Source organism: Gastrolobium bilobum, unplaced genomic scaffold (genome assembly GCF_033153095.1).
Source record: "Gastrolobium bilobum isolate Gb01-03AN ecotype WA unplaced genomic scaffold, APGP_CSIRO_Gbil_v1 utg908, whole genome shotgun sequence".
In the NCBI taxonomy this organism is placed as follows: Eukaryota; Viridiplantae; Streptophyta; class Magnoliopsida; order Fabales; family Fabaceae; genus Gastrolobium; species Gastrolobium bilobum.
The window spans coordinates 73338-94857 of record NW_026897979.1 but is presented as its reverse complement, the minus strand read 5'-3'; the positions used below and the strand labels follow the sequence as shown (position 1 = coordinate 94857).

Genomic DNA, 21520 nt, shown 5'->3' with positions numbered 1-21520 from the left:
AGCTTCCATCCATGATTTTATAAATGGGAGATGAGTATCAGCAATTTGTTGTGAAATCCTTCAACAGAGAAGATTCATGAAAGAAAAAATTAATAGGGCCATTCGATTGCTGCAACAGGGCCAGTGGATTTGCAAGTGGTTTGAAAGGTTTGTGGTCGGTGGTTTGCTGCAATATGCCTTGCAACTTCTATGTTCATATCCATTTTTTTAGTGTTAAAATTAAACAGGGTCTCGATAAATTAGTCAAGGACCAAATAGGGCCTTCGATGCTAGGGTCAGCTGTCCAAAACTCCAAGAAGACATAAGACATGTTCAAAACGACGTCATATTACTTCTACGCTAGACTACTTAACGATAACTCAGCAAACTAATGTTCCACGTGTGGTCCGTTAGTTGGGCCGTTAAATACCGTGACACTATTTTTTGTAAAATTAAGGACCAAAATAAATCTTTTTTATCGTTGGGACCAGACGAGGCTTAGTCAAAAATTTTCAGCGGCGAAAAGGGTATTTAAACTTTATTTTAAGAGTACCATCATCACGTGTCCCGTCACCGAGGATGCCTGGATTTTTTTTGCCGTCCGTGCTGGTCACTACATACTGACTTCCCCTGAGTGACGATGTCTGCCTTCAGCGCTCTCCGATCGTCAAAACTCGTCTCATGGAAACCCGTTCGAACTCTCTCTCTCTCTCTCTCTCTCTCTCTCTCTTCTTCTTCTATCTATCTATCTATCTATCTATCTATCTATCTGCTGAGTGGTTCTCATTGAAATGCTTTGTTATACTTACACCAAAGGCTGCACCCTTCCCTATACTCTTTTCTCTCCCTATGCTTTCTATTGATTTTCCTGTTGGCGTGTATTAACTAATGAAAATCACTCGTTCAGTTTTCCCGACATTTCTCAGAAACCAAACAGAAACTTGTTCTAATGAAGTGAATTAACTTGTTTATGCAGACCGGCATGTTTCAGCAAACCCTAGCGGGTTGCGTTGAGCGTAGGGGTAAGGCTTTACATTCGGGAAAGGTTTCGACGGTGAGATTGTGCCCTGGATTCGCTGGCCATGGGAGGTACTTTGATTTTCGCTCCAATTCGATTCCAGCGTCTGTTGATTTTGCTCAGGTGTCGCCTCTCTGCACCACTTTGTGTAAAGACGGTTTTCGAATTCAAACCGTGGAGCACTTGCTTTCTGCTTTGGAGGCTGCTGGTGTTGATAATTGTAGAATTGAGATAGAGAATTCGGATGCTCAAGGGAATGATGCTGAGGTGAGATTTTTAAATGTGGTTTGATTAAATGAAAGAGTTCACTTTTGTTGATAAAATTTGGAAAGTGAACATGTTCTGTTATCGTATGTTCTCTTTTTCACACCATTATTCGTCTGTCTAGAAATTCTTCGTAGAAAGGACGATAAATAACAAAGGTACCAGCAATCAAGTGAAGTGACCTTTTTCAACCTGTGATATTTGGATTCAACTACTACTACTACTACTACTACTACCTAATCCAGTTTTGAACAAAATATTCAACAATTATACACTCAAATAGTTGGCAAACAAAATAAACTATAACAATTTCCATCAGCTGATGAGAAATTATTTGCACATGAACGTTCAACGTTGTTTAACCATAAGCTTGCTAACTGTCCCAGTTATTAGATACCCATTGTGAAATGAACCCCGCTCAATCTAACTAGAGCCTCTTTGCAAATATGAATTGGTAAATTTGCGTACAAGAATTGTTCTCACCCCACCTTCTCTAGTCGAGGTTAAATGGTGAGTGGTTTATTATTCTTGGCACTGCTTCATCAAAATAAAGATAGTATTTTGTGGAAAACCATTCGTAAATAAATTTTCTTTGCCCCCCCCCCCCCCCCCCCTCTTACATTTCATTTCCTGTAATAAATATTTTGTATTAGAGAATTACTTGTTTCCTTAATTTCTCATACAGATTCCTATATTTGATGGGTCAGCAAGGGAATGGGTGGCAGCAGTAGAAGAAGTTGGTTTAAAGGTGGCAACTGATCTCGAGGGCAAAAGCTGTGAGAAAATGGCGCCACATGTGAATGAACCAGTGAATGTTTGGAGAAATGATTCTTTTATTGCTGCATTTCCTTCTGAAGTGGTTCAAATAACTTATGGCATCAGCTTTCCACAGGTAAAGATAGATTGATACACTGTATTGAGAATATCAATCATTAGATTTTTCTCAGGCAGAGATTTCTATGTACTTTCTGTTTTCTTCAATACACTATGCTTACTGGACACCTAATAATGGAACAAAATGATTATGTTTCATGGCTTTGAGCATTGCTTGCCCCTGTTAATCTGTTTCTCATTATGAGAAGAACCTCTAGATTAGAATATAGATTCAAGATTATAGCATTTAGTTATAAAGATTACAATACTTCAAATGAAAAGTTTTGCTTGTTTTTCTGTTTTACTCTTTAGATCATCATAAGTTATCTAATTTTTTAAGGGTGAAAGAATATATTTTACCTGCCTTTCAAAGGAGATTATGTACTTATTCTTCATGAGAAATAGACAAAAAGCTGCCATTTCAGATTTGCGTAGAGATTAGGCTGCCATTGTGTGATTTTAGTCTGGAGTTTTGTTCCGCTGCTTCTTTGTAATTTTCATTATATTTTATTTTATTTGTAGTTTTCTGGTGGTGGACATCTTATCCTCCTGTCTTTGTAATTCTCTTCTCTCTTATTGAATTTCTTTTTCTATCCAAAAGAAAAACTCACGATTAAACTTGAAACGCGGGGAACTACTTTGCACTGCTTTGTTCTAAAATTAATTATAAGATTACTAAAGTTGGCAAGATAAGTCAAGATTAATTGTTCCACTGAGCTTTGATACCTTGCCTACATGGCTAAAAACTTTAACTCTTAAAAGAAGATCCAAGAGTGGACTTTATGACCCTTAGCATCTGCAGGTGTTTCATTGATTGAAGTGAAAAGAATGCATCTTGCTTTGACTTAATATTTCCTGTTAGTTTTGGTTTAGATGACCTGTTCTAAAAGATTCTACTTCCTCTTCTATGTTTGCTATCTTACTATTCACAATGATCTAATCAATTTGTAGGGTAAACATCAAGTAAAAAAATTAAAGAAATCACAAGTGTAATGATGCTTTTGTCTTTAAGGCTGCTGATATTTGTAACTTGTTTCCAAAGAATACTAGAATACAAGTACGTTAAAACTTTTCATTCAAGAGATTTTGATATAGTAGATTTAAACCATTTTGTAGAGATTTGGTATCAAATAATGGGCAAATACACCTTGCAGGCACCTGCTATTGGCTGCCAGTGGTTTTCTACAACCCCCTTGGATTATTTGGTTTATTCCATGCAGATAGCTTTGTCAAGAACCTTCTGCATTTACGAGGAGGTTAGTTCTAAAGTTGTTGGATTTGTAGTGTGGTTATTGGCTTGTTTATGTTGCCATATGTCAACGGAAAACCAATTAAGATTTAAGATGTCACTTGTTTGTGGTACTTGAACAACACATGGTGGTAAATTTGACTAGCTATACACCAACCATGCTTTATCCCTCTAAGTGGATTCAACTGCATGGATCAAATGACCCCAATGTGCTCTATCAAAATCAAACTTTCAATAAACCCATTTAGAGTAAGTTATTTTCTATCGTTTCTGTTAAGAGTGTTAGTGTTAATAGTGTAGAAGTCCCACATTGAGTGTGTCTCTTTGTATTCTTCAATTGGTTTGCTATATAATAGCACCAATATTGTGTAGTTTAATACAACAAGGATTACTATTATTTCCTCTTGTCTCTTGGTAATTTACATGGTATCAGAGCCGCGCCGTCCCCCACTTTCTCTTGTGGAGTTTTTTAGCACAGGTAGGCTGGGCCTGTTGCATTGTCCACTCTTCAAGCCCAATGGGCTCTCGTGTGAGGGGGCATGTTGAGATATATAGTCCTACATTGGTTGTATGTGCAACTAATGTGGAGTTTATAAGGCCTTGGGCACTCCCACCCTTTGAGCTAGCTTTTGGGGTTGTGTATCCCAAGCTAGCTATTTTTCTTAGTATGCTCTGTGACTGCAGCTTAGACTGATCTGTCACATCAGAAAAGAATGATCCTTGGGAAGTTGTTGGGTTGACCACCGTTGTCGTTGACCGACCACCGTTGACCGCGTCGTCCACCGTTGACAGCCGTCTCCAGCGACTTTTCCGATGACTTTCCGGCGACTTTTTCGGCGATCCACCACCGTTTCCGATGACTTTTCCAACGACCCACCGCCGTCTCCGGCGACTTTTCCGATTCAAGCTTTGTTTTTCTTTAATCTTCTTTCTTCCCAAGATGGAGTATTTATACTATTCATCATCCATCTTAAGGGGGAGCACTGTCCATGTTGCTGACGGTCATTCCAGCACAATTGTCTTTGCCGATGATAATTCCGGCACAGTTTAGAAGTTCCTCTTGAGGGGGAGCACTGTCCATGTTGCTGATAGTCATTCCAGCACAATTGTCTTTGCCGATGATAATTCCGGCACTGTTTAGAAGTTCCTCTTGAGGGGGAGCACTGTCCATGTTGCTGATGGTCATTCCAGCACAATTGTCTTTGTCGATGATAATTCCGGCACAGTTTAGAAGTTCCTCTTGAGGGGGAGCACCGTCCATGTTGCTGATGGTCATTCCAACACAATTGTCTTTGCTGATGATCATTCCGGCACTGTTTAGAAGTTCCTCTTGAGGGGGAGCACCGTCCATGTTGCTGATGGTCATTTCAGCACAATTGTCTTTGCCGATGATAATTCCGGCATCTTCCATGTTGATGTTCATTTCGACGCCATTTTTAGCACATTGTTGATTTTTGGTTTCTCATTTAGGAGATTTATTTTGATGTTATGTTACTTGGTCTTTCTTGTAATAAGCTTGTAGCATAGTCAAGGGGAAATCACGGCTGCTCACCAACTGTTAAATGAAATGTTTGAGAGGGATCTTGATGCTGATGTCCTGGTCAGCTCAGTTGTCTTGCCGATGATAATTCCGGCACCATCCATGCTCTGATGTCCATTCCAGCACTGTCTCTTTATCAGCTCTTCAGACTGATGGTCATTCCAGTTGATTTGTTGTACTTAGTCATTTCATTTCGTTGATGTAGCATTGTTGTTTTTGGTTCCTAATGGGAGTATTATTTATGTATCAAGCTTGTAGCATATGATCTATATGCTAAAGCTTGAGGGGGAGTGTTAAGAGTGTTAGTGTTAATAGTGTAAAGAAGTCCCACATTGAGTGTGTCTCTTTGTATTCTTCAATTGGTTTGCTATATAATAGCACCAATGTTGTGTAGTTTAATACAACAAGGATTACTATTATTTCCTCTTGTCTCTTGGTAATTTACATGGTATCAGAGCCTCGCCGTCCCCCACTTTCTCTTGTGGAGTTTCTTAGCACAGGTAGGCTGGGCCTGTTGCATTGTCCACTCTTCAAGCCCAATGGGCTCTCGTGTGAGGGGGCGTGTTGAGATATATAGTCCCACATTGGTTGTATGTGCAACTAATGTGGAGTTTATAAGGCCTTGGGCACTCTCACCCTTTGAGCTAGCTTTTGGGGTTGTGTATCCCAAGGTTCTTTACAGTTTCTTCTAAAGTTTCATATTAAGGTTTTAATTGAACTTGATCCATGTAATAAAGTTTCAAAAATATTTTAAGTGCGTTTCTGACTGCCTACCACAGCCCTACTCTTTTATCCACCTTTGAACTGGCTATGTAGACATTGGCAACAAATAATGACGTTGGCGAGTTTAAATAAATATAAATTAAATAATTAAAGAAAAAGGAAGAGCCTATCCTCTGTAAGTTTATTGCACTTATCTTAAATATGGCATGATATGCAATAGAACAAGGTAACTTTCTTTGGCTTGTAGGTTTTGCTTTTATCTACTTCAAATTGGAATTTCTCCAAGATTACTGCGATAGAGAGGATCTATAATTTATTTTCAGCAATGAATTTTAGGAATGCGGGAAAAATCATGTTGCAGAACATGCTGCACTTTTGTTGACAGGCACCTATGGGTTGAATTCTGGCTGCAGAAAATTCACCAGCTAATGATATGATTTTTTCTGTTGGTGCTATTTATGTGTAGAGGTGGCAAAACGGGCCGCCAGCCCCACCCCGCCCCGCCATCAACCCGCCTATATTTTTTTTTTCAACGTTTTCTTTTTTTCTTTCTTTTTCTTCCCTTTTTATTATTTAATTATAATTTTAACATTTTCTTCAGTTTGTGGTGCTGTTGCACTTTCTTTCATATATTTTTTTTTAAATTTTGTTCCACTAATGCACTTTCCCATTTAGGGCAATTCACCAAACCCATTTTTTTCAATACTACAAATTGGTCAGAACAGAGACAGACAATGACCATAGGATGATAAAAATAACCACTTTCGGTTAATGGGTTTCCAACATCAAATCTGGATCAGGGAAATTATGTAGGAGCAAAAATGCAACACTCATTCACATACCCCAGCATCAACATACTTGGGACCCAGCAAGGGCTTCATAACATGCTGAACATATAGTTGGCCTACAATTTCCTTGTCTGACGAGCAAATAAGTTCAAGAACATCTTTCCAGAGGAGGCGTTCATGTGGAATCAAAGATATGGTACTCCTCACAATCTCTGATCCATTCGTCGGAGCCTTATGTATGCGAATCAGTTCCCCAATCTACATAAAAAAAAAAAACGACTTGGCGAGCTGGCGAGTTGAAAAACTTAGCCCGTTCCGCCAGGCCGAGCCCATTTTGCCGCCTTTATTTATGTGAAAAAGAGAAAGAGACTAATCAGTAATCTATTGTCCTTTCATGATGGCTCTTAGAAATCTGGCTCTTAAAATAGTTTTTATATGCTTTTGGGAAATGCCAAAAGCTATTTAGGGTTTGTTAAACTCATAGGGAAAGGGTTGAGATAGGATAAGTTTAAGGGGATGGGAGCTCGAGATATGGAGTTAAAATTTAAAATTAAAACACACTTTATTGATTTCAGTGGGCATGTAATTAGTATCCTTATGCTACAAAGGAGATTTAGTTTGGCTGTATGGATCTCACAATTGTGGTTTTTGTCATGAACCAGCTCTCCCAAAAGTTTAAATTGTTGGGTGAAGGCATCTGAATGATTTTATTATGTCTCTTAACATGTCCCTCACTCGAGAACCCTTTGGGTTTTGAAGCATGGATAAAGCACTTTTCTTTTTTTACCTTGTGCTTAAATTTAACATTATATTAGAACGATAGGACTGCAATGATCAAACTCTAAACCACTTGGTCATAGAGTCCCTGACACCATGTCATGAACTAGCTTTCCCAAGATTTTAAGTTGGTGGGTAAAGGCATATGAATGGTTTTATTATGTCTCTTAGCAGTTTTCATGGGTTTATTGTGTTTTCTTTTACTGTTGGAGTCATACATCCTGTGTATGGTTTTGTACTATGTTGGTGCTCTTGCAACAAAATATGCTCCTTTTCATATAAGGAGGCGCTAGTGTACTTGTATTTCATGTTTTTGGAAATAATAACCTCTCTGTGGGTCCAGACAACCTTACTCCCACTAAAACCTTTGTACAAAATGTTATGATGCTCTTTTGTCATTGTAAGTAAATGATATACTGGATGGTGGTTTTGTCTTGATTCTGGAATGAATGTAGGTAACTGATACGAACCTTGGGAGAGCCTCACCCCAAAAGTTAGCCCATGAGGTAGGAGAGCCCAAAGTCCATATAAATCCCACACCAGAACCTTATGTTTCCCATATGAGACTCCAATTCCCATACCTTGGAGTAGGATTGTAGCATTCCACCACGCTCCGTATGCGGGCTGACTTTGCGCTAGTCTTTGGGCGAACATTGGAAATCTAGCATCACCACCCGCGCCGCTCAATTGCAACCGGGAGACATAGTGGAAGGCTTTGATACCAATTGATACGAACCTTGGAAGAGCCGCACGCCAAAAACTAGCCCATGAGGTAAGAGAGCCCAAAGTCCATATAAACCCCACATCAGAACCTTATGTTTCTCATGTGGGACTCCAAGTCTCATACCTTGGAGTAGGATCTTAACAGTATGTTACCTATCAATATAGGTACAGTTTACAAATAAACAAGCTATAGTTCCATATGCATGGCTTATGAATCACTTTTCAAGTGTAAATAGTTCTCTTCTTTTATGAGTTTAGTTGTATATGCTTGATAATATGCGACTAACACTGGTTTCCATGCTTTAAAATATCTTGCAGGTCGAGCAAATGCGTAATGCTGGACTTATCAAAGGGGGTTCTCTAGAAAATGCCATTGTGTGTAGGTAAATACTTTGGTACAAGTATGCATTATAACTGTTACTGATGCTCGGTAGTCAGTAATATGATAGCTACTGAACAAATTTGATAGCCTATGGTACTAAAGAGCAGAGAAGTTTACGGAGCAAAAATGACATGTTAGAAATTCCACTATAGGTTAATGCTTGAATTATTACATATAGCACAGGCCTAGGCATAAATCTAGGTACTAGGTCCATAAAACAAGGACCATAAATCTATGCACTAGATCCTTAAAGTAAGGCACTGTTTCCTTTAAATAAGTCACTATTTGTTTATGATATTTATGGCTTTATTATATCAGAAATTTATACTTTAATGTCAAAGAATAAGATCAGTTTAGATTTTTCTATTAGTGGTCTTGTTCTCTAATCCTCCTTTCATATCCCAATACTGAAACATCTTTCCAAATTTTCCCAAGCCAAATTCCTGTCTTTGATGGTGAATACTGAATGCTATGATTTCCAGAGCAGCTAAATGAGAACGTCTCTCATTTCCCAAGCTCTTTGGTAATTGTAGATGAAGGTATTGAAAGCAACCACAACCAATGGCTTTGCAAGTTCTCTATGCATAGGCCATTTGTTCAATATTAGAAATGTGGGATATTCTGCGAAATGAGTTAAAAGGCTCAGAGAAAGTTGTTTCAATCAAGCTTTAGAACCTTTGGAGGATAAATGAAAAGGTATGTGATTTCTCTACAAGTGGTTGGGATTGTTAATGAAATTAGAAGTTATGGTGATAGCATCGTGAATGAGTTTTGTTGAGAAATTTCATAGCAGCTTGCCGCATAATTTTAGAAAAATCCAAATCTTTACAACAGATACTTCGCTTGAAATAACTAATTCTCTTGAAGCTCATGAGAAAAGAATGAGCAGATGTATAACAACCATTGCAACAAGCTTTTCAATCTAAGATGAATGATGTGGATGGAGAGGAGGAAGAGATTAAATCAAGGGTGCGGTAGAATTGTAGAAGTAGGTCAAGCCAAGACCGCAATAAATGCTGATTTACATGATGTACAATGTGATAGATTGTCCGAAGGGGTAAAATGAAGGATTTTTTATTTTTAAATAGAAAATAAGGAAGACACTTCATATCAAGATGGGTTGCATAAGAGTTGTAGAGATGAGAATGTTCCATTGGATGAGTGGTCATACACGAAAAGACAAGATTGAGAATGAATGTATTAGAGTGAAAGTTGGAGTGCATCTATTGAGGAAAAGATAGTAGAATTGTGCCTAATATGGTTTAGAACTGTGAAAAGAAGACCAACAAAAGCCCTAATTAGAAAAGCTGATCAGATGGAGGATAGCCTAATAATTAGAGAAGAAGTAGATCATTAAAGACTCTAAGTGAAACCATTAAAAGGATTTAGAATTAAATGACCTCTCTGAAGAATTGGTTTTGGATACAACACAATTGTGTCATTTGATTCATGTAGCCTACCTCACCTAGTGGGAAAAGAGTTTTGTTGTTGTTGGAGGGAAGAGGTTTCAAAGAAAATTTCTTATGAGCAAAACCATATTTTAGTCATACAAGCTTATCAATTTCTTCCTTCACATATAACTTTTATCATAAAATTCCCAACAGTGTCTTCCTTCATCCATCTAAGGATACGGCTCTGGTTTTAAATTTCAGTGGTTGCAGTTATTGGGATTATGGGTTGTGGCTGATGTGGCATCGAAATTCCTTCAAGTTTGCTATTGTGATTTTTAAACGAAAGCTATTGCATTGTGGAGTTGGGACATTGTGGCCATGACAGTGTTACATTGCACCGTTTTTTTGTGTGAATGGAAATCACCATGCAAATGCGAGGTGATGTGGCTGCCCCAAGTGATGTGGTCCGCAAATGGAAACCATTGTTTTAAAATTAATGATGGTTGCTAAAGTGAACTATTTGGCACAGTGACTGTTGTCGTCATGTGACCCAAGGTCACAGATTCAATTCATGTATTCAGCTTATTGTAAATGCAAGGTAAGACCGCTTACTTTAGACCCACACAATGGGTCTGACCTCTGACCATTCTTTGGACTTTATGCATAGCGGGAGCTTTATAGCTCCAAGCTGATGTGAACTATTTATGCAGATATGGTCAAGCCTAGTTAGTCCTTTTTTATTAGGGATTGTTAAGAAAAAATGCTGTTTTGCCTGACTTGAACTAAATAGACTTGGCCACATCAACAAAAAATGATGCACTCCAGCAACTTCTGTTAACATTGTCTCCGTAAGATGGATGGGGGGACTACATTGTTTCGGATTTTGGGTTTGAGAGATGAGATTGTCAAAAAATTTCGCCGTGGAATGAAATTGATAAATCTTGTATTTTTGAGGGACTAAAAGCTGGTTTTACTCTTAATATATTTCCACCAGTGTAAATGAAGGATGGGTTTATTGTGTTGATATTGGTTGTAGCAATCATATGATTAGAGCCAAGGATAGGAAAAATAAAAAGAAAATAAGATACCTTTAGATTTCTTGTCCATTTTATTTTGTTTTCTATTTTTTTATTTTTTTGTATTTTTTTCTCTCATTTGTTTGGTGAATGATTTGTGAGAGTGTTCAGGTTTCTTTCAATCAAGAGTAGTTATCTATGTAATACTGTCTCCTTACAATAAAAAATTCTCAAATCTTATTAACAAATTATATGTTTAGCTATAAATTTTTTCCTTTGGATGAGAAATCCAAGTCTAAAAGTGAAACTAGGACGTTTTAAGTCCATTAGCATAGAAGGCCAAGGTGAAATTATTGTCCAAACCAAGAGAGGTAATCCAAAACTTGACAAAGATGGTTTTTATATTCCTTGTTATATCAAAATATTGTGATTGCTGCGAAGTTTGTTCTAAAGTGATATGTAGTAAATGTGAAATTTTATGAGAAACGACGTATGATTATTGATAAGAAGTAAAACCAGTTGGTGACTATAATCCCAAAGGTCTCAACAAAGATAATGGTACCATCAAGTTCAAAACCAAGTCCTGAAGAAACTTTGTTAAAAGAATAATTCACAAGCACAATGCTAACTAGATCTTTGGCCTGTGAAGACTCCCATCAAGAATCTGTCTTGACAATACGCTAATTAGATCATTGACTCAGAATCCAAATATTTCACAGCCACAAAGTCCATAATAACTTCACTGAAGACCTCATTGATGAAGAGCAATTTAAGTTACAATTTGGCAAAACTGATGACCAAGTGGCTGACATTTTTAGAAGACAGAATTTCTTCTTTTTGAATCATGGATTTCTATAACTTTCAGAATTAAAGGGTTTTATTTGAAACTAATACATGAAACTTCTAGAGCATAAATTCTTTTTCCGTAAAATAAGGCATCGCACCCCATAAGACCCAGTTTTAGAAATTTATCCTTCATCTTAAAGAATAAGATCAGACCAGGTTTTTCTAACATGAGTTTAGAAATCTGTAGCTGACTAGTACAAGCCGAACCAAATACATATTACACACACTAGCATGATAACCTTTTATTTTCTCCTAGGCCCCATGGCAAGAATGATTGAATTATCACAATCATATAAGCTCAAGTAGTTTAAAAGAATAAGCAAATGTTTTTAGTGGAAACCTCAAACATGGTTGTAGTCAATCATACACATCTGACATATAGTAACTTTAGGATGAAATAATCTCATTGAATCTGTAGATTGGACTGGAGTACCTTTGATTAAGTGATATGCTAGCCAAATGAATTTTGTTAGTACAGTGCAGCAAAGTGTGTAGCTATTTCTTTGGATTCTGGTGATACTTGAGAAAGTTATGCATTGATCGTGCACATTTTGTCTATTGTGCTTCTATGTCATTTTATAATTAGTACTGTTTTCTTCTGCAGTGCCAGTAAAGGTTGGTTGAATCCACCTCTGCATTTCAGTGATGAACCTTGTCGACACAAGATCTTAGATCTTATTGGTGATCTCTCGCTGTTTGCTCAGTTTGGGAATCAAGGACTCCCAGTGGCACACATTGTAGCTTACAAGGCATGTGTCTTTTGTTCTCTGTTCTTCCCTATATTAGATATTTTCATTCATGAATTTGATTTTATCATGTCACAAGTGCTGATGCTTTATCTTGTGCAACGTAATTTATCCAATCCCTTTTGAAATATTTATAGAGATTATCTGTCAACACTTTTTTTTTATCAGAAGTTGAAAGAAAAATAAAAGAAAGAACAAAGAAATAACTTGATTTATTTCGTCTAGGCGGTGCAAAATTCACAAATCTAATGAATTATATTGTAATTATCTTATAAGAATTGTATTTTAAAATATTCTATATATTTTTTCTATCGATCAAATATCATATGTATGAATACTAATCGAATCGTACTCAAGTGGCCTTTTTGTTGACCCTCTGCAAAAGAACTGTGTTCTTCAATCCTATTCCCAGATTTTGATTATGCTCAAGAAGCTACTTCTGCGATGAACATGGTTTTTATGCTTGATGCAGGGTGGCCATGCATTGCATGCTGATTTGGCACGCCGCCTGATGGGAATGATTTGAAAGGCTAACATGTTGCCACTGATAACCAAGAAGATATTGCAGTAATAGGTGCATTTGTTGAAGTAGTTGCCTGATGCTTTTGAGCCTCTGTGCAGCCAAGGTGGCCTCGAAGAGATGCTGAAATGTGTAAACGTCTTACGTTATTATTCTGTCTCTCTCCATTGTTTCTCTCTTTTGGCACCAGCTAGACGAGAAGGAGACCGAAGTCCTTCCTCTAGTTCTGCTTCGACCACTGTGTCAGCTTTGTAAATGAAAGCATCCAAGCAAAAAACTTTGTAAAAGAAAGCAATTCAATTTCCTATAATTTCAATTTTTTAGCAAATCGTATAGCCATAATCAACATCAACATTTCTTGATGCCATTTGATAGACTTATTTATGTATTAATTAAGGGTTTTGTATCTATCATTTAACATGACCACAACAACTTTCCTTCACACACAGCATTTTGTGAGACCCGTAATTTTTGAAACAAAAAAAAAAAACAAAACTCTGACACGCAAAACAAATATCTATAACATAACACAATTACTTTTTCTACAACATAACTCTTATAAAATCCATTAATTAAAGGGTTCGCTTTTTTTGCAGTTACTGTAGATAAGTTATCTGCAGTAAGTCCAATACGACGTCGTTTTGAGCAAAAATTATGGTATTTTTATAAATTTAATTTATTTCAGGGTTATAATAGTCTTTATATTTATAATTTTTTAAGATTTCAATATCAAAACAATGTCATTTTGAGAATAAATATAAATAATTTATCTGCAATCTTTTCCCTTAGGGATTAATCTTTCCATGTCTTAACACCAATCTATGGCATGTATACAAATATGTATTTATTTCTGGAGAAATATTTTATATATATATATATATATATATATATATATATATATATATATTAATTAAGACAATATCGAAGCTTGCGGAACAGTGACCATTGTGTCACTGTTCACCAATTTTTTTACCTAAATGCCACGCGAACAATGTTATTTCCCAATCTGCCACGAAGGCAAGTTCGCTTCTGACACAAGCGACCTCGGTTTGCTGACGTGTCAGCTTCCTGGTGGTGTCAGAGTTCGCTTCTGACACAGGTGACCTCGGTTCCAATTATATTTTAATCAAGTTCGCCTACATGGTAGGCGAACTTCATTTTTTTTGAATTTTTTTTTTAAATTTAATATTTGTTATCCACTAAAAATGTGACACGTCAACAAACCGAGGTCGCTTGTGTCAGAAGCGAACTTGCCTTCGTGGCAGATTGGGAAATAACACTGTTCGCGTGGTATTTAGGTAAAAAAGTTGATGAACAGTGACATTTTGGTCAGTATCTCGAAGCTTGCCCCACTCGTTAGATTTCATTGAATAAATAATTAAAAACATAGCAACTGGCCTGTGCACTGTGGAAATTGGAAGGTCAACAAAGGGTATAACCGTCCTTTTAATCAAACTTCACAACGGCAATCAGGAAGAGGTAAGTGGTAATGCAACCTACACTTAGCTTTCTTCAACTTCACTAGAGGCCCGTCTCTGTTAACTCACCGTTTCCAACAACCAATTCTCTTTGTATCTAACATTCAACGCATCACTCAACAATCGCTTCCTTCTTTAATCACTTCTCCCTTCGTTCACCGTTTACCCTATTAAACCATACAGTCACGCGCGCGCGCGGCGTTGAATAACTTAAATTTTTTTAGTTATCATCCCAAAAGTGCTTTTTTTTCTTCTTCTTCTTCTTCCAGAAGTCCAATTTCTACTTCTACGGTCTTTACCTATTTATTTAATAATTTCATTCTCTTATTAATTTCAATTATGCAAACACGTTTTCTCTTTATAGCCTAGCCATGTCATCACAAACCACAGTCACGGAGGCGCCGGATACCCACGCGCCGCTCCTCCGTCCCCGTCATGAAACTGTCTCCCGGGCCCCTACCCTCGCTCTCCTCCTTGGCCGCGCCGCCGGCCGCCGCGGACCGTCTATGCTGGTGCGTGAGACTGCGGCGCGTGAGCTGGAGGAGCGCCGCGCCGACTGGGGCTACTCGAAGCCGGTGGTGGCGCTTGACATGACGTGGAATATGGCCTTCGCGGTGGTCTCGGCGGTGATGCTGGCCTGCACCGTGGACGAGAAGCCGAACACGCCGATTCGGGTTTGGATAATCGGGTACTCGTTGCAGTGCCTGGTGCACGTGCTGCTTGTGTGGCTCCAGTATCGGCGCCGGAGCCAACGAGATGCGCGACGGCGGCGAAGAGCGCAGGACGTGGAGAGTGATGCCGGTGAGTTTGAGGACGGCAACGACAGCGACGACAACGATGGGAGCTCTGTGAACTCGTTTCGCTCTGGGTGGGTTCAGTTCAATTTTGTTTCGCCTTTTTAAATCGCTGAGGTTTGATTTAATTGATATTTTTAGCTGAATTTTTTATAAATTGATTTGTTCCTTTTTTTTGGATGCTAGGGTTTTTGATTTCATTACTTTAGTTGTGAGTGTTTTTGGGAAAACAGAAATTATGATTTCTGGTGTGCTTTGGAGAATTTAGTGCTTTTGTTGTGTGTAGGATGATGTTATTGTGGAGGAACTCAAGTGAGCAGGAACTAGAGCAATTGTTTTTGTGAGTGTTTAGTTGAGTTTACTAGTATTGCGAAAATGCATTGTGGTTTGGTAATATCAGCTGTGAATGAACCGATGGAGAACCTAAACAGAATTTAGGTAGAGGATTATGTGTTCATGAAAAGGAAATTATCAAGTTGGGTGCAGTTGGCCTGATAAATATTCAGTGGCTTGTACTTTTGTCATGTTTAGTTACTGGTGCTTGAGAATATGGTCCAATTTTTCATGGTGGTGTAAAAATACGGTGCTTTGGAATTAGGATTGACAGTTATGTAGTTTATAGTATATGATTGGACTTAATAACACAGACATAGTGTTGCAATCAAGAGACTATGGACAAACAAATTAGGTTTGCTTGAGGTGGTGACTAAAGGTGTGCAAAGGCTACATTGATCAGTTTGGTTGATCAAGTTGAGTGAAGAGGCCACGAATAATGAATTTAAAGGTTTTCAGTGCAGGGGAGTGTGTGGAATATGTGGCTGTCTAATGTAATGACGTGGACGGGCAAAAGTATGTGCTTCGCAATCTTCCTCAACCTAGATGAGGGTGAACTATTCATTGTCTTCATTCTTCAACAATATAGAAGGGATCTCAGTGTCATTTTTGACATTATTTAATATCTTTACATTTTAATCTCCTGTACTGTACATGTCTTGACCATGGATGTAGCCTTCTTTATTGTTTAGTTTGGATGGAGTATTTGCTAGAAATAAATATATTTTTGAGCCCTACACCTAACAGTCTATGATGCATTGAAATGCAAAAAACTCACCCAACCTGTACTTTGAGGGATTTGCAAATGATATGGCAGGCAGATCCTTATTTTTTGGCACAGACACACGTTTTAATGTCCAATATGGTTTTGTTTGAGCCAATACACGGCAACACTAATCAGCCAGTCAGGGCATCCCCAATACGAACAGGATAAGTGGCTGATATGGAACATTGTCTTTATGACTTTATGTGGCTGCTTTTTTTCCCCAAAATGCGATGACCCCCATGGGTTATTCTGTTCTTGAAGCTGTCTTCTCTGGTTTGACTTTGACGATACAATCTTTTGGATTTCTTGCATCGTTGAAGCTTTCTTCTTGGATGCTGCCATTCCCTGTCTCTGGCATCTTCTGCCTACTGCACTGTTAGCATTCTCGCTGTCAGCATTCATTGCATGCTTTGCTTCTCTACTCTTCCCTCTCTATTCCCTGCTTTTTTTTTTCTTAAACCTTCCCTTATCTGTCTGTGTGTGAAGTGTGAACTATTCCTCCCTACTGCCTTCATTCTTTATGTATTTGACTTTTGTCTCTTATTTTGCTAAATCCAAGATTACATTTCTTACAATTAAAGAAATACCTAAAAAACATTTTTAAAAGAATTTTTTTTTAAATTAACAAAATTATTAATTTCTTAGGAAACATTAATTACTTTGACACCTGAAAGTTTATTTTGAAATATAAAAAAATATCTTCTCTTTCTTTATTTCCTTTTCTTTGTGATATTTATTTTCAAAATTGTAAAAATAAGAAAGTTTTATCAAAAGCAATTTTTCTAAAAAGTTTAATGAAAAGAAATATGTAACACAGAAATTAATTGAAGTATTTGAATATATTAATGTTGGTATTATTTAGATTGAATATATATTTTCTAGTTATTTTTTGTTTTATATGTATAGAATTTGTGTAATATTTATTTAATGTAAAATGTCTTACCTGTATACCAAACTTTTTTAAAAAAAAAACCTTTGTATTTGCATATTGTATCTAATACGTGAACCTGTACCTCTGAAACATAGGGGAGTGGGTTCATTGACATAGTATATGAGTCTCTTTGAGTGAGTGGTCTAGTGTTAAATTCTTATTCCTGCTTTTCATGCGTAAATTTAGTTTCAGCTCAAGTTTTATTATATGAGTTTGGGCTTTGTTAGAGATAAGAATATTTATGGGCTTGCACTTACAGCATGAGTTGATAGGAGAGTTGTTTCCGTGACTGTAGTTTTATGTTGTGGACATCGTGAAGAAATTGAAGTATGTCATATTTGTCTGAATGAAGTTTCAAGATTAATTGATTGAGAGGTGACCAAGTAACTAATAGAATGTTCCAGTTCTTGATAATGTGCTATATTAGTACATATTCTTTTAGATTTTATGATGACTTTTGGTTGCTTTACTTTGACCAAATAACCTACAGGTGAAAGCATTATGTTATAATTAGATATACGTTTTCATCTCTACACATCAGACCTTCCCCTGGCCCTCTCCTTCTTCTCTCTGTGGCTTGCCATACTATTACCTGTATGTGGTAGGATATGATTGGAAAAGAAAACCATTCTATTGTGATGGATTAAAGTTTATTTTTCTTATTTTTACATATATAATTGCAATAAATTTTCATTATTTTCCCCTTTATATTAGTCTTGTACAGTCAAATTTTCTGTATTTTTGCAATTGTTTATCCTTGAAGTGGTTAATTACCGCTGATATAGATTTCCACTTTATCATTGGACCTAATTAATATGTGATAGGATAATAGTTATTTTGTCTACCTGAAGATTTTATGTGCTATAAGCCTCCAAGATTCCATGGGGTAGTCAAGAAATGGGATAGATTGCAGACACTAGTGTTGTTGATTAAATAAGAGTTAGTCGTGCTACAAAAATTGTTCGTAAATATCTATTAATTTTAATTTCTTATATTGAGTAAATGGAATCCTTGCGCTGATATTTTTGGCACTGAAGCTGTACCTCATATTATGTAATGTGAGGACTAACCACAGTCCACAGGACAGGACTATCATACACTTCGGGAAAAGTAAATAAAATGTTTGTTCCTCTTCTAAGTGCCATAGCTGCTAAAGCATGTTAATCTACTATAGTCTTACACGTAGTTTGCTTTTTATCATATACTTTGTTGGAATGTACTATGTAACTAATACTTGTATGCACTGATTTTGGTTATCTGCAAAACAGATTCATGAAACGATGTGAATCATTAAATACCGGGGTGTCGTTCCTTTGGTGGATAGTGGGCTTTTACTGGGTTGTCTCTGGTGGTGATGTACTTCTGCAAGATGCTCCACGTTTGTACTGGTAAGTCTTTATTTCAAACTTGTTAAGAATACTGTTTGTATATTAATTTTAACAGTCTGATATCTACACATGTAGACTCACACGTGTATCAAGTTATAAAAGATATGTTCCTATTCATTTATTTCTTTTGGATAATAGACAGATGGAGATTCCTTTCCCTTTGTTTTTAAGAGGGTATGGCACCCTTAGCAACTAGTAGCTAATATTTAGCAATATGTTTCATTTAATTGAATTATAAATATACAAATAATTTCTTTTATTTTATATTTCAAGTAAGTGAGACACGTGATTAAATAATTTTTTTGAGATTTCTCCACCGGTTTCATCGATTACATAACTAATCCGGTGTGAGTTAGGCAGATCCACAAGAGCAACAAAGCTTTTCTTATCAAGTTTTTAACACAGCTGCGTACCTAGGACTCGTACTTAAAATCATTGGTTAAGTTGAAACAACCTCGTGCTAGTTAATCCACGTCCTTGGTGGTTGATTAAATATTAATCACCAATTACTGCAAGGTACTGGTACCCTCACAAAAACAAAGAACAAGGGTACTGGAGAAAGCCTCTTAAAGATATGCTTTTGTTAAGTAGTGCACTTCAACATAAGCTGCAAACAAGCATGATCTGCTTTTCTATGGTCTACCTTGTTTATGGTCCTCTTGAAATTCTAAAAACCCACTCATCTTTCTGCTTGTTATATCGGTTCTATATCCTAAGAAGTTATCCATGTAAATCTAAATTTCTAAAAACTAGAAGCTGGTCTGCTTTTTTTCTTTTTTCTTTTTTTGGTTTAATAGAAGCTGGTCTGTTATTTCTGATTAGATTGGCATAATCCTTCCTAGTATGTTAGGAATCAGTTGTGCTACTTTATTTTGATTTGTCATTCTCAAAGTAGTCCTCAAAGCTTAAAATGTTAAATAAGGTCAAATGGATAATTTTATATCTCTAAAGCCTAAAAGTCCTTTATCTTTAAATTTATAGATTTCAATAGAACCAAGGAGGACTTTTTTTCCTCAAAAAAAAAAAAAAACTAGTAAATGCCCATTTTGCTCCTCCATTTTATAAATATGTTAATATGGTCCTTCAATGGCAATTGGTGTCATTAAATTGGTCCTTAACGTGACATCCTATTGATCCATAGAACAAAATTCATTTCATTAATTGCTATTGAAGGCCCAATTTGATGCCCTCAATAAATGGAGAACAAATGTGATGCTGAGTATATCTGTTGAGGACCAAATGGACGTTTACTCTAATTCTTTTTAGTTGATAGATTGTATGATGAATTCTGCAAAGTTTGTTGACTTTAATGAAAGGGATATCTGTTTCTGAATTTCTTCAGGTTGGCTGTTGTCTTTCTGGCATTTGATGTCTTCTTTGCCATCTTTTGTGTTGTTTTGGCATGCTTGATTGGCATTGCCCTCTGTTGTTGTTTGCCCTGCATCATTGCTATTCTCTATGCTGTTGCAGGACAGGTATGAATAAAAAATATTTTAGACTGACTGAAAAATTTCAAATACTTGTGAACCTTCTAATTGTTCTCATTGTCTCAATTCGGGAGAATATAGGAAGGTGCGTCAGAAGCAGATCTTAGTATACTTCCGAAATACCGATTTAGAATATTAAGCAATGAAGAAAAGCCTAGTGGTAGAGCTGGAACAATGGTTCCCATAGAAACCAGCAGTGGTTACTTGGCAAATGAACGAATACTTTTACCTGAGGATGCGGTATTCTTTCCTGAAACACATAATTTACTTCAGTCTTGTGTGTGTTCATCACTTCTCTAAAATAGAAATTGATGGTTTCCTAGTAAATGTTTTGCTTTTCAGGAATGCTGTATATGCCTCTGTTCATACGAGGATGGAACCGAGATCCATGCTCTTCCTTGCAGCCATCATTTTCATTCTTCATGCATAGTGAAATGGCTAAAGATGAATGCAACTTGTCCTCTTTGCAAGTACAATATTCTCAAGGGAAATGAACAGGTTTGACGGAAAAGTAAAGACCCTACAGGGTCTTTTTCGCAGTTGTTGTGTATATATAGATAAAATTTCAGGACAAGAAACAGCTTACCTTCTCCCAAGTTGCTTGGTTTTGACTGTTGTTTTGCTTAATTATTTCTGTAGTAAAAAAGATATAGGTTAGAAGTTATGCATCGTAGGGCATTTATTTATGAATAAGTTAGCGACTTTTGTCAATTGAGTAATATTTCATCCACTGTTAAGAGTCATTTGAAAGTTGTCCAACTTTTTGTCTCGACTTTGTTCATATGGGAGAAATCGGAAATGGGCCAGTCCAACCTTAGTCATTTGAAGTTTATCCACTTTATGAATTGTTTATTAGTTTTTGGCAGAACTACTGTTTATGAAATAATAATTGGTTTTATTCATTTTCATCGTGTTTTTAAAATCTTTTCTTTTTTTATTATTATTTCGGTAAAATCTGTTGTCAGGTGTATTGTATATTTATGGTATGAACGCATAACATCCCCCTCAACAATAAAATGTTATGTTCAAAAAATGTGACAAAACATTTTGCTTAATTTATTTGAAGGCGGGATAAGTTTCTTGATTATGCTATGAACTCTTCCGAAAGAAATGCACCCTTGTCTTTTACATGTAAAGATTAAAACTGAGACCAAAAACTATGGTTCAAAGTGGGGACTCTTATTTAATGGAAAGATTAAAGGGATATGAAGAAAATGAAAAGTCTGAGAAATGCACAGATTGGGGTGGTGTTCCCAAGAATATTATTATTTTTTAATTTGCAGGACTTAAATTCAAGATATCTGATTAAGAATATTTATCACTTGAAGCAATAATTTAGTTTGTTTAGTTTTCATTCTTGACACGTTCATATTAATTATTATGTAAATAATATTGTTTTTATTTTCTTTTTTGCATTCAATATTTAGAGAAGAAAATATAAAAGTTAATTTTATTCTTCATTTCTTTTATGGAAAAAATGTTTGTCATTTTAAATGACACAAAGTTAT

At 36.5% G+C, this 21520-nt stretch overlaps 2 protein-coding genes across 4 annotated transcripts; both read left to right on the top strand.

Moving 5' to 3' along the window:
• The first annotated feature begins 550 nt into the window (after nucleotides 1-550).
• LOC133311919 (probable UDP-3-O-acyl-N-acetylglucosamine deacetylase 1, mitochondrial) lies at nucleotides 551-13174 on the top strand. Of its 2 annotated transcripts, none has more exons than XR_009751608.1 (7): nucleotides 551-670; nucleotides 956-1264; nucleotides 1947-2153; nucleotides 3289-3390; nucleotides 7667-7983; nucleotides 8253-8317; nucleotides 12174-12229. XR_009751608.1 is itself a non-coding variant. In XM_061513051.1 (7 exons), the coding sequence occupies exons 1-7, from the start codon at nucleotides 620-622 to the stop codon at nucleotides 12839-12841; spliced, it is 933 nt and encodes a 310-aa protein (XP_061369035.1). In that variant the 5' UTR covers nucleotides 551-619; the 3' UTR covers nucleotides 12842-13174. The 2 variants fall into 2 exon arrangements, 1 of the variants encoding a protein (XP_061369035.1); XM_061513051.1 differs by lacking the exon at nucleotides 7667-7983 and adding an exon at nucleotides 12788-13174 and having other exon boundaries at nucleotides 12174-12318.
• Nucleotides 13175-14325: 1151 nt separating this feature from the next.
• LOC133311905 (E3 ubiquitin protein ligase RIE1-like) lies at nucleotides 14326-20874 on the top strand. 2 transcript variants are annotated; one of them, XM_061513032.1, is made up of 5 exons: nucleotides 14326-15169; nucleotides 18406-18525; nucleotides 19868-20000; nucleotides 20094-20252; nucleotides 20355-20874. In XM_061513032.1, the coding sequence occupies exons 1-5, from the start codon at nucleotides 14685-14687 to the stop codon at nucleotides 20514-20516; spliced, it is 1059 nt and encodes a 352-aa protein (XP_061369016.1). In that variant the 5' UTR covers nucleotides 14326-14684; the 3' UTR covers nucleotides 20517-20874. The 2 variants fall into 2 exon arrangements, with proteins under 2 accessions (XP_061369016.1, XP_061369015.1); XM_061513031.1 differs by having other exon boundaries at nucleotides 14329-15181.
• The last annotated feature ends 646 nt before the right edge of the window (nucleotides 20875-21520 follow it).

Excerpts from the sequence above, each read along its gene's own strand:
- LOC133311905 (XM_061513031.1), top strand. The coding sequence starts at position 14,685 with ATGTCATCACAAACCACAGTCACGGAGGCGCCGGATACCCACGCGCCG. Across the intron at positions 18,526-19,867 it reads GATGCTCCACGTTTGTACTG|GTTGGCTGTTGTCTTTCTGG; the intron begins GTAAGTCTTTAT and ends GAATTTCTTCAG. Across the intron at positions 20,253-20,354 it reads TACTTTTACCTGAGGATGCG|GAATGCTGTATATGCCTCTG; the intron begins GTATTCTTTCCT and ends TTTGCTTTTCAG.
- LOC133311919 (XM_061513051.1), top strand. The coding sequence starts at position 620 with ATGTCTGCCTTCAGCGCTCTCCGATCGTCAAAACTCGTCTCATGGAAA. Across the intron at positions 671-955 it reads AACTCGTCTCATGGAAACCC|ACCGGCATGTTTCAGCAAAC; the intron begins GTTCGAACTCTC and ends TTGTTTATGCAG. Across the intron at positions 3,391-8,252 it reads CCTTCTGCATTTACGAGGAG|GTCGAGCAAATGCGTAATGC; the intron begins GTTAGTTCTAAA and ends AATATCTTGCAG.